Consider the following 13,434-nt stretch of genomic DNA (forward strand, 5'->3'; position numbering starts at 1 on the left):
GGTGATTTTATCCTAATCCTAATCTTAACCTAAAATAGCAATAAAATGTACCTAATTGTAACCACCTATTAATCAGTTTAGCGACTACGCTAACCAGTAACAAACGGCTCATATTGGATCCAGGGGGGGCTCTCAATCTCCTATTCACGAGCGGCGTCAAGAAGCAAGGAGTTGCAGATGTGACTCTCTCCAGCTATCCGAATCCAGATAGCCGAGCCATTTCACAAGGAGCTGTAGCCACCATGGTGTCGGCGTGTCGACACAATCTTTTTTTGGCAACTCCGTTTCCGTCTACCACCAGCAACAGAATCCTCGGTGGTCGCACAATCGACAGCGGTGTCGTCGATGACGTTTTTGTCGGTACCATACTTGCAGATGGACGAGGTCGTACCATCCGATTGCAAGATTGGCCATCAAATGTCAAAGGCGACGGATTCACTGCGGGGTAAAGTTTGCCGTGTGGAGGTGACGCTCACGCAGCAGTGTCTGCTCTTTGGGTGGAATCCGCTCGACTCTAAGCGGATAATCAACGTCTTCGTGACGACGATCATCAACTTCAGATTGCTGTTGCACAGAGTCTCGACTCTCGGGTTTCAGCGTCGCAATCATTCTCGTTCACGATCTCCGTCACCGGACCCGTTTGTACAATCCGCACGATAAGAGGATTGCTAAGGCATGGCTTGAGCAAGCCGACGTAAAACGTTGGGTGGATACGGGTCCAACTTGGTAAGTCCAATGTATATGCAATTACTGCACATTTCAAGACCTTGAAGGGTCCGATGTATCGGAGAAGAAACTTGGAAGATGTCAGACATATTCTTGGTACTGACTAGTACATAATCATCTTTTTTGGATAAATGTGACAAATGGGTGTTCCAACGACCATGCGTATCAGCATTAGTTTTCTGTAAATCTTGCGCTACCGCCATAGCAACACATATGCGCAATACAACATTTGCCCTTTCGGTCACGAACTGGTCAGTACTTTGACGAATCCGACTCTTGTCAATCGTAGTGGGTTGTGAGGCAAACGCTTGCCGTACTCCTACCTCAACAAAATCGCGCTAGTCTCTCATCAGACAAGAGGCAATGCTGGATCGCGAAGGCCATTAATGATAAATGGCATTAAGCCAATTGACGCATGGACCGCATTGTTGATGGCAAATTCGACCATCGGGAGCATATCAATCCATGTCGTCGTCGACGATTCACAAAAACTGCGTAGAACGCGATTCGCGCGGTCGGTTTGACCATTGGTCGATACTCCCTCGAGAGATGGGTTAAACTACATGAAGGGAATGACTCTCAGGTTCGTACCCAACAACGAAGACTTGAAGCACAAGCTGTTGTATGAAGTACACGATACGATTATCGCAGGTCATCTCGATCGAGAAAAGACTTTTGCAGCCCTTGCACAACACTTTTGATGGCCCAAATGTAAGCTTGGGTCAAGAAGTACCTTCGTAAGTGTGACGTATACCAGCGTGTGAAGCCCTGCCCACAAAGTCAGGCTCCTTTGCAGAGTCTGCCAGTACAAGCAGATGGCTGGTGGTCCGTCAGTTTGGACTTTGTCTTTGGTTTACCCCCGGATGCCGCAAGGCGCAATGATGCTTTGATCTTTGTAGACAGTTTAATCAAGATGGTATACCTCGCACTAACGGTTGTTTCCGTTACTAGGAGACAAAGCACTGGATAATTTATCGATCATGTCATTCGATAACATGGATTACCAGAGTCACTCGTATCCAATAGTGACACGCGCTTTACAGCGGACATTTGAGAAAGATTATTTCATCCATCAGACACTCGATGAGTCAGACCGCGAACTCGCGGGAATAATGTCGATAAGACTAAATTATCCTTGGTGGTTCACTACTTAGATATAACAGAACAAGCTGGGTCGTTTGGATACGTTTGTCGTATCATGTCGAACACGCTTGAAGCCGCTTGCGAAGTCACGAATGAGACGCCGAGATAAGGCATCCGCCAAGATATTCAATTTTTCTGGCTTATAAGCCTCCGTAAGTTGTATTCAGCAAAGAACGACAACCATCGGACCATCAGTTGCGACAAATGTGGCGTTTGCGTCGCTGTAGCAACGATGCATAGTTGGTATGAACGACGAATGGCTTGGGACCGAAGCGGTGAACTCAAAACTTCACCAAAGCAACTTCATTGCTAGAAAGTTCTTGTCCTGAACGGTTTTTTATGTTTAGCTGACTTCAGCTGCCTCGACTGATACGAGGTGAAATGTTCTTATCCATAAACGTTTTGCTGCAGCAATGTACATATGATTGCAAAGTCGGAGGCGTCGCACACAACACTGTACGGTAAACTGTCATTTGGTAATGCCAAAATTAGCGCTGCATTTAAGCTGTGCATGACATCGTCGAAGGCGACTGCACAGTCATTTGTCCATAACCACTCTTGCTCTTTCTTGATCAAATCCGATAACTGGCGCGCCATGTCGGTGTAATTCTCGATATACCGATGGATGTAGTTGACCAAACCCTCAGAACCTTCTGGTTAGTTGGCGTCGGCTATTCTGAGATTCTTTGGTCCTCGCTGGGTACTGTCAATGCCAACAAAACAAGCCAAAACTGGTACGTTTTGGCGCTGAATATACATTAATCAATGTTGGCAAAGAGCAGGTGTCCTTTCATACACGCCAATACCTGTTCCAGCTGTTTGAGATGAACTTGATCGATAATTCAACTTGTTTCGGGTTTCGAATGGACGAAAAGTCGTCGAAATGCGATGGCGCAAACGATCGCAATGGCCGGAATAAATGCGTCAAGAGGCACTTAAACGTCGCTGGCGCATTGGAGAGTCCGTGTGACATCACAAGCCACTCCGTAACATCCCTTAAGGTGTACTCACTGCTCTGTACGTCTAATGGATTGATGGAGATTCTCTAGAACTTGATAAAAGCTATCTTCTCAATCAAGTACGCTAAAGCGTTTCGAGGTGATGATAGGGGTCTATACTGGCACAGGTTTGGCGTTCAGCTTGGTTGTCGCGTGTACAATGCACCACTTTGCCGCTGGCTTTGCGAACTCAAAACGTTGGCACACAGTGGAGCTCTTGTTGTTGTTTAGCAGCAAAGAACGTGTCTACAAACTCGGATTGCTCAGCTGGCAATGGCCATTGACCCAATAGCAGATATTCTGCCCCTGGCATGACCGTATACTACGATTTCGCAGGGGGGCACTTGGGATATCCGGACTCAAACACGTTGACGTGTACTTGAAAACTAGGGCAAAATAAGGATCGCGCGGATTCTTGAGAATCACCGATCCGCGTCGCGATTTAAATCGCTGTCAATAATCTTCGATGACCCTTGGATCCAATACTGAGAACTAACTAACCTCTTCTGTTGCGGCGCTTGCACGTTGAATCAAAACGACTAGTGCGCCATTCTTGAGGTCTTTAATAAAACTTCCGAAAGGTTAATTCTTCTATGCTGGTATGAGCAGATACTTCTGGCAATGGGGCCATATACGCCTGATCGGTGAATCTAGCGCTGCCTTCATTATATTTTTTTTGCTTCCAGAGTGGAATGAACCACTGGATCATGAGCTCCCACCGTAGATTCGACACGCGAGCGGTGGCTTCCACGGTATGTATAACTACCGGAGCGTTGTGTTTCAGCTTGTGCGCTCCCACAGTAATTTTATCTACTGGAGCTTTAGCTTCCACAATAGTTTGTACTATTGGAGCATGATGTGCTCTCATAGTAGCGTTAGCTACTGGAGTCTTAACGTCCACAGTAGTTCTCTATCGGAGTATAAAGTGCTTCCACAATAGCGTTACTTATTGGAGCTGTTGCTTCCACAGCAGATTTGCCTACCGGAAACAACGTGTTTCCACGGTAAAGCATTGGATTTCACAGTAAATTCAACTTCTGGGGCGTAGTTGGCTTCCACAATAGGGTTTTCTATTGAAGCAGGAGCTTTCACAGTGGATTTGATCATAGGAGCGCGAGTTTCTACAGTAGAATTAAATATTGAAGCATGAGCTTCCGCATTAAATACATATACTGAAGTAATGGTTACTACGGTAAGTCCGTCTCACGTCGCATTCCACACTTTCTTGGTGACTTTTAACTTCACAACTATGTCTCAAACGCCAACCTAGTTAGCTCTATCTTTGATTGCGAAGTTGCTACGCTGGTGGATAGCCACAGACGGACCATGACGTCAGTTGGTTTGACTTCGACACGTCTAGCTTTTCGCAATATGTCTGGTTCTCCAGTCGATTCACGGCTCTTGGTCTTTAAATCACGCATACCCCAGTATAAGATCATACCGATCGATGAAGGAGAACATGGACTTGAGATCAAAGTCCAAGTATTTGACTCGTATGGTGAAGCCACCATTTAATTGTTACATCACGACCAAGATGTGGCCAAGAAGCACATCCGCTCCCTCATGACTTATGAAACCGATCCTGATAAACAAGTCACGACAGAGGTAACAACTTCCCTTACTTCGGAGCCGACCATAATGGAACACATAGTTCATCGTGTTGCCCTGTAACTCCTGACTTCATCGATCCCGGTTATCCGAATGAAGATGCCACAATCTTCACGAAGCGTAGAACCGCCGAATGTTTCGGCTAAGCCTATATCGGAGAACAGGAAGAAATCCTCTCATTTTGGTTCTGCCAAGTGGATATGACACTGACAGCAGCGCTGGTTCTTGAGGAATAGCAGAAGGTTGCATTTGCGTTTTTGCATGTGCAAGGCGCTGCTTATGAATATGCTTTCACGTGTGAAATTAACCACCCTTATTTTCACTCCTTTTACTCTAAGAAACGATAGCAAGATGTCTTTTCCACCAAATGCGGCGTTTAGACGTCGTGCTAGTTTTTTTAAATGTCGCCATGGCAAACGCTCGATCTACGACTTCGTACAAAAACTTTGCAGGTTACAGGCTTCGTTGGCCGATTATCCGATTTCAAAAATCTTGGTGGTCATCCTCTTTATGGAAGGACTCGAGATTGGACCCACTTTAGCCTGAAGTCTTACGTCGACAACCGATTAAACTTTAAGATGAAATCTTCATCGCCCTTTAAGAGGATCAGCTCCAGCAACATCTACGGCGGTGGATCGACCATAAAGTGCTACCAGGTGGAACAGTACAGCTGGTTGCACGCACTCATGCGCTGAGGTAGATTTACCCTGAAGATTGGTCTTCTTGCGTCGCTGTCGTACGCACCTCTACAACCACAACCGTGTTTGATCAAATGAAGACTGAGAATATTACAGGTGATTTTATCCTAATCTTAACCTAAGATAGCAATAAATGTACCTAATTGTAACCACCTACTTATTAGTTTAGCGCACTACGTTAATCAGTTACATAGTGTAAACCACAAAAAATGTGTAATAAGCCTACCTCCCCATTACAGATTACACTATGGCGACCCCATATGCATATCTGACATTTTCTGTAAAGTCACATGCATTCTGCGCGATACGGAATGCTGGCTTCAACTCGTGGATTTTTGCTGGTGACGGTACCGACGTGTCTCTGTCATTCAAACCAGGTGGCGTAAGTCAGTCAATTTTACGGGGGACTTTCATCAGAAGTCAAAGTTCAAGCTGTTCTAAGTTTAACTCCCGCACATCTAAGATCTTGTATAAGTTCAAGCTAAGCTTAGTCCGCAACTACACATAACCATAAACATTTTATTGTATCAAAACTAACACGCTCGAGAAACTACCGCGAATGTATCACTTTGTTACAATATATTAATGTACGACAAGGTCATTGCACAGGTTGCACTTCAACCTCCGTAAACCCTTGATTGTAGGGAGCACATTTATATGAGCCCAAGGTTCATTAGATAAATCTAAAGAGCCCTTAATGAGTTCTGCCTGTAGCTTAAGATTCCATTATATTTCGGTTGCAAAGAATTCACTCCATGCAGCGGGGCTGTCGTAGTTCTTTCGCTTGGAGGAAGCTTGGTTAAGCTTTGGTATATACTAAGAATCAGTTCGAGTGTGGCGGATCGCAATCCACTTACTCCAAGAGTAATGACAACCTTACCCCAAAGCTAATTAACTTTTCTGTTTAAAATGTGAGTTGTTTTTCTTGCTTTTATTTGCGGCAAAGCCGCCGATATCTAAATCGATAGCTTTTTCTATCTATATATAAAAACATATAACTACTGGAAGTTCAGCCATGTACTGACTTCTTGCTTAATTGAAGCCACACCATTGTGTGGCCACACCATCTTGTGTGACCCACATCCTACGTATCAGGGCACGTGAAACCCCGTTACACTCTCCCTCATCAAAATTGCGAACACCTACAGTCCAAATTTTACTGTCTCCTCGAACGAGGCTCGCGTGTTTATGACACCACAACAACATGAGGACCTTCTTCACGAATCCTCTGCTCAATAAGCCCTGTGTCGAGAACACGGAAGACACCCGGCCTTGCTGGCTCCGAAAACCTCGCAGTCAGAGCCCATCTTCGTCTCCTGGATGCGGTGCAACTTCGGGCAGCATATCCGTGTTTTCAACGGAAGCGCAGCCCAAGCTCTCGGTAACCGAGCACAGGTGGCACGCCCAACGACAGAAACACAATATTTACTTTCGACCGCACACCGCACTCGCCACGGGCGATGGATTACCTCGTCGAGGATTCGGAGGAAGACGATAATGAGTCGGATACTCCTTTTTCAGAATGGGAAGAAAATGAGCGCAAGGTGATCCAGCGGCGCGACGTCAACCCTGCTCGAACCATGCGGACGACGTGTCCGATTCCCGAACTCTCGACTTGCGGGGGAAGTGGTGTCATAACTAAGTACTTCGACAAAGCAGCAGCTGTGTGCTGTCCGCAGGGCGGCTCCCATGCGCGCGCATCCACGTTCAGTCCTTGACTCTCGTGTAGAATATAGCTTCCACTCGGTTGGCCCCGCTACAGAAGCGAAGCGCACGATCACTCAAACGTTAAGTGTATACGTGATTGAGTTTCCGCCCACTACACAAGCCGAACTTGACGAACGAAAAGCTTTCCGAGCTCGCTCCTTGGTTCCTCAAGAAATCCGGGTGGACACGTACCACCTTCGAATTCGCTCTCAAAGAGGAGCACTCCTATACCCGCGATGCAGCCGTATCCCGAGGTGTTCGCCCCTGGCAATCTGCTGCAGATCTTTGAGCGATGAGTGCAGCGGCACCAGAAACTTCCTCGATGTGTAAGTTACAGTTGACCCGCTAGGAGGTGGACGCGCACGTGGAACACCATATTTGGTTTGAATTTGCCAAACTCAAGGCGCGTTGCCGACCTCCTTCGGATTGTCGCCCTGTGACAAATTGAATAATCCACCACGCTCCCGCGATCTCTGTGGATCCTCACACGGGTGAGCCTAACACCACAGCAGCTCCCGGCCATGGTTTGAACTCAGCTCATGTCCCTTTCGCTTTCCGGTCTACCGTCGAGAAGAGTCGGCGGCGAACGATGACGACTTTGTCGATCGCCGTCCGATGACTCGCGATGCTCTTCGTGCTCTTGAGAACGAGGTCCGTCGTGATCGGGACTCCGTTGAGCATCATGCTGGGGTTGCATACCGCTGCGAAGAAGACCTAGAGAGCTTTAAGTACGTTGTCCACCGGCTGCCTCAAGTTGAAGAATATCGCGCCTGTTGGAGCAGCTGCTAGCCGTTGAGCAGACGAATGGGTCGCTTCATGCAAATGCGGAGCTCTATGCGTCGTTGGAAACTAATACCAATGCGCTCCGTGCTCAAAACCAATTGCTGGTCCGATTTTTGATTGGTCGAGCGCTTGTGTGCGCCACTCCGTGCCAACGCTTCCGCGTTCACTTGCGCCGGATCCCGGTCCGGCTTGAGCAGCCCCTTGAAAAACACCGGGTGTGTGCGAATCCGTATCGGAAGGTTAAGCGTATACGCAAGGCCCCGCATGTTCACAAACTTGAAAGGTCCGATAAACCTTGGGCGGAGTTTTATCTTAAATACAGCAGAAACCGCATGGGTATGAAGATCTTTAGCATTTGTTAAATCCAGGTTTCCCACCTCAAAGTTTTCACATTTTCTCTAACTCTTCCGTCTGCATATTCCTTATCCATGTCCTGGCTTTCAGCCCATCGCATCACAAACGTGTCGTAAGACGCGTAGTCTGGTAGGAAGTCATTCACTTCTTTACGTACAGGGAAAGGGCTGACATCAGCTAGCCGTTCCGCTATTCTTCCCTTACCAAGCCCAGAATATGGGATGGCGGCGTCAGAAATGAGCGATCCCGTTCGCGTAGGACGGCGTGTGCATTGTTCAGAGCATACACTACGAGTGGCAGCAAGGCGCGCCAGCGCCCCGGAGTCTCAGCACTGACGCCACGAAGGACGTCCTCGACGACGCGTTTCACGCGCTCAGTTTGATCATCGGTCTGTAGATGGTCCGCTGATGACAACTTGATGCCCAGCACCCTGAAGACTGTAGATCAAAACTTCTCAGTGAAGCGCGGGTCTCCATCATTGACTCCGGGAGCCCATGCTGCCGAAACACACGATCGACAAACAGCGTCGATATACCCACACCGTCGATGGTGTCCGGCACTGCCACAAGATGAGCCATCTTGCTTAAACGGCCAACAAAGACCACCACTCCCGTGTTAGCTGTCGAGTACTTCGGCAGGCCAAACACAAGGTCCATACCCATGGGCTGCCAACTCTCGATGGGTACCGGTATAGTGGCCAGTGGCGCCACCCCATTCGGAGAGAGTTTCACCCTCTTACACGTCTCACACGTTTGCACATATGTTTTAGTCCACTTGCACAGCTTGGGCTACCAGTAGTGGCAACTTTCAGAGCTGTACGTCTTCTCACGACCGAGATGACCACTTAGTGGGGTGTCGTGGGCCTCATAGAGGATACGGTATTTTAAATCCTCATCGTGAGGACTGACAGTTCGTGGCGTAACCGTTGAATCGGTGCTATAATACAGAAACCGTTTCTATACGAGTCTCGGTGTAACTATGCGCGCAAACGCGCCGACAATCTCTTGTCCGAGTTGTCGATCTCCTTGCTCCAGAGAACCTGTAGCAGCGCTACACACATACCATCACCAGCGTATGCGGTGCAGATCGAATCCGTCACCGACTAAGTCACCATCGTGATACAAGCAAGCACATAATATGGTCTGCATGACAACGCAACAGCCAAAGCATTCTGCTTTCCTGGCTTATACTTCACCTCAAAGTTATATTTTGCAAAAATTGAGAGCCACCTGGCCATCCTTTGCGAGATTGAGGCGACTGAGTTGCAGTGCGTAGTGATGCATGATCTGTGTAGATCACAAACGGCTATGAGCCCAGCAGAAGTATCCTGAACTTGACAAGTGCATACTTTAATTCCTTGTCGTGGATTGGGTAGTTCCTCTCCGCAGTCTTAAGCTGGCGAAATTTGAACGCCATCACCCGCTCTCGCCCCACGGCGCCTGCTTGCACAGCCGATGGCAAAGTCCGAAGCGTCACAGACAATACTAAAAGGACGATCGGGGTCTGGCAACGCCAGTATCGATGCATGAAGTAGGTTGTTTTTAACCCTGTCAAAAGCCTCCCGATGTTCGGTGTCCCAACACCAATCCACATCCTTCTTCAGGGGATTAGATAATGGTCGTGCCCTTTCCGCATAATTTGCTCTATAATTGTGTAAGTATATGGCGAGGCCAAGCCACTTGCGCAAGTTCTCTTGATTCTTTGAAACTGGCCAGTCCACAATGGCCTCGATCTTAGCGGGATCCACTAGAGGGTCACGCTTTCCAATGAAGCACCCTAAACAGGGAATTTAATTTCGTCAAAGGTGCACTTATCGTCATTAGCGTACAGCTTATTCGTGCGCATGCTCTCGAGCACAGCTCTTAAATGGACGATGTGGTTTTCCTCATCTGCCCCCCCCGTGCGCCGCGCGACTGTGAACAAAGATGTCGTCAAAGTATGTCTGTGCATACGCCCTTTGGGGCCTGAACGACTGCATCACAAGACGATTAAATGTTACTGGTGCATTTGAAAACCCTTGGGGCATCACCAGCCACTCCCGCAACATGCCGCTCGGAGTACTCACCGTTGCCAGCGGATTTTCACTCGCTCTCATGAGCAATTGGTATTAACCATCGACCAAGTCGAGTGCGCTGTACTTTGTACCGTCAACCATACTGTTTTGACGAACATCTTGTTTAGGAATCGGTGTCTCTGCCAAAATGGTGGCAGTGTTTAGCTTACTATAAGCGTGTTCAATACGCCACTTGCCGTTCGTCTTCCGGACACAAAACGTGGATGTCGAATGGGGAGACTTGCTCTCACGCACCATATTTGTGTCGTGCTTCGCACGGAAAAAGGCGTCAATGACGTCACACAGCTCTTTGGACATGGGCATTGGCGTGTTACGCAGTATTTGGTCCCCGGGACCAGGTTTATCTCATAACGCACACCTCGGTCCGGAGGTAAGATCGACGGCGGGTCTTTGGAGACGACGTCTTGGAATTTCTTTACCAAAGCATAACTCGAATCCGAAGAATCTTTAGGATCGATTATTCACTTCGTGCGTTAAGCCCCGTTTTAGTGTCCTCCAGAACAGCTTAATCCAGAAGCGACGGCGAGTTAATATCCTCCTTTGGTCTTATAATGACCACTTTGGCTAAATTGCCTGCTTCAAAGCACCGCTAAACCATTCGAACGACATTTCGCCCAGCTCAAGAAGATCATCCTCCGTGGGAATAGCGGTCTTTCTCTCCCGGGATACCGTCAACAAGGGTACATAGTTGCACGCTACCGTCTACGGTAGACAAACTCTGGGTCAGGGCATCTTGCAGATATCATACGGTCTTGCCGTCTCCTCTCTTTTAAGGTCTTAAGTCTCATCGAGACCAGTGGGAACACGCACTCAGCGTCGTCCAGTGTCCCGACCCCTGCTCCATCGGAGTCTATATGTTATCAACAACATCCGGCGAAAAGCTGCTTTTTTCGCAGTCTTCGTCCAGTCGATATCGTGCCACTCCACGCGCATCAGAAGAGCCTAGCCCAGGATGCCTCAGACCTCGTTGGACCATGCCACTCTTGGCATGCAACGACTGCTCCAATACTTGTGTAGCGCTCAGTGGGTTACGTGCCACTCCATGTTCAACCCGCGAGTCACGCCTGGGACTCTTGTCCAAAACACCTTTGGTGTTTGACAACTTGGATACTACGATACTCAGCAAATTGACCGTCCCGTTCCAGTACCCCTGCCAATAGCGCTACTGTTTCCTAGCAGAGGTGGGTTCATGACTCACCAGAGCTTCACTAGGAGACGTGCGCGTAGCACCCAAGGTTTTTTACCTCACATTAATCCATGGCATATGGTGTTTCAACCATGCCATAACAAGGATAAGGTCATACCTTGCATCCAAGTCAAAGACTAGACAGTATTCCACGATATCATAGCCAAGAAACTTGACACCGAGATCCACAGGGACCCTCTGCATAGTGACACAAGTCCCCGTCGCTAAGCAAACAGTGACGATATCACTCAACCGCGCTTCCAGCGCTTCGTCTTACAGCTGACTTTCTTCAATCTTGTAGCGTAGAGCATAATTGCCCGATGCCTCGGAATCGATAACGATTTTCCGCTGCTTATCAAAGCACTTCACGGTCGCTTTTACGACCAGCAAGCCCGGCTTGCACACACGTTCCGTGTTCGAGGGCACGCAGCTCTTTAAGGCTGAGCCATACTGCTCTTTACCTCTTTGATGCTCATCAGAACTCAGTTCTCCCCCATTTGGGCGCCCAACGCCTACTGGGTCTTCTCGTTTTCCCACGACAAACCAGACTGGTTAATAACGGACCGTCGGTTCGACGAATCTTTACGCGCCTTGCACATGGGACAACCCGTCCGAAGGTGACAAGTGTCTCCACAAGCTCGAGGCTCTGCCCACCCCCTCTCTCAGCATAGCTAAAGGCCATCGGCTCATGCCCGCACAACAAGCTATGAGGTTGTGCATTCCAACGAAGTCTTGCCGACTTGAAGTTGAATTCGGCATTCAATGCAACATTCACCGCTTCTTGAAAAGAAGACGGATGCACACGGAAAACTTCCGTTCTGGCCGCGCTAAGGCAGAGTCTCCCCATAAAAGGATCACTACGACCGCCTCGGGGAGAGGATCTGCTGCCATCCTTGCAATGAGAGTCCTTAAATCTTGGACAAAGTCCACCAATTCCTTCTTGTCCTTTCGGGTAACAAGGAAACGCGATCTCGCGCGATACGCCTGATTAGATGGCGAGAACACTAGCAGAAGCATCAGCTTCTGCTCCTTCCAGGAGGGAAACGCAGCTTCAACTGAAGCACCGCACGATAGTGTTCATTGTCGTACCCGGCCCTCAGCATGCAAATAGCTAGCGCCCAGCGCTGTTGCTCGATCTAGAGCATGGCGAACGCCAAAGCCATCTCGACCTCTGACACCCAGTGCAGGAGATTTCCTCCATCCTTATCCTTGAAGTCTTGACGCTCTCCATGAGCGGCCTGGGTCGTGGGGAGTTATTCTTCGTCGACGCTTGCGTCATTGACGCAGTCGATGCCGACATCTTCTTCTCTAAATGCTCTAGCAGAGCAGTTTCACTGTTAAAAACGCCTATAGGCGCACATCTATCGCTTGAAGCCGTGCGAAGCATGGTGACGCACGCCCTCAGGGGAAGTACGACACGCGCATCTTGGTAGCGCTGGCCATCTTAAGTAGAAAAGGCACGGGCCAAGCAGGGACATCAGCTTATTAAGTCCGTCCTGCATGCCCTGAGGCAAATGAGAGAATGGCTCCATCCTCAACGAGGATCAGTCGTAAAAACTCAGGTTTAGATTGACTACGAGTGTTACCAGGTGCAGCGGGGCTACCATAGCTCTTTGCTTGGAGGAAGCGCGAAGCTAAGGTCACCAACCTTATATTCTTTTAAAGAACCAGTACGAGTGTAGCGGATCGAAATCCGCTACCTCTAAGAGTACACGAAACCTTAAACAAGGCGACTAAAGTCTTCTGTTTAAAATTATAACTGTATTTAATTGATTTTGTTGCATCAGAGCCGCCAATATCTTAAACCTAAGGATTTCCTAATTATTTTAGTAATACCGAATTAATATAGTAAAACCTAATTAATATCATTACTACTGGCAATCCTGCCACGTAATGGCTTCTTGTTACGGTGTAGCTACACAATGGTGTACACCAACTTGTGTAATCCACACCTATGTACGGTCACACAATTCTGTGTCACCCGCCCATTCATTCAAGTGTACGTGGAACCCCCTACATATCGGATGCGATCGCGTTTCCTTGTTGCCCGTTTGGACAAGAAAGAATCAATGGACTTTATCCAAGAGTTGCGTACTCTTATTGCCGGGATGGCAGCAGATCCCCTTCCGGAGGCGGTCACAGTGACCGTGTTTATGG

The 13,434-nt window shown here is 48.3% G+C and overlaps 1 protein-coding gene across 1 annotated transcript; it reads left to right on the forward strand.

The window, feature by feature from the left end:
- Positions 1–345: 345 nt before the first annotated feature.
- Positions 346–660, forward strand: PHALS_05999 (uncharacterized protein; the record flags this gene model as incomplete). Its single annotated transcript, XM_024723335.1, has 1 exon — positions 346–660. One exon carries the CDS (start codon positions 346–348, stop codon positions 658–660), a length of 315 nt encoding a protein of 104 aa, XP_024574323.1.
- Between the last annotated feature and the right edge of the window lie 12,774 nt (positions 661–13,434).

Source organism: Plasmopara halstedii, assembly GCF_900000015.1.
Source record: "Plasmopara halstedii genome assembly, contig: Scaffold_292, whole genome shotgun sequence".
In the NCBI taxonomy this organism is placed as follows: Eukaryota; Oomycota; class Peronosporomycetes; order Peronosporales; family Peronosporaceae; genus Plasmopara; species Plasmopara halstedii.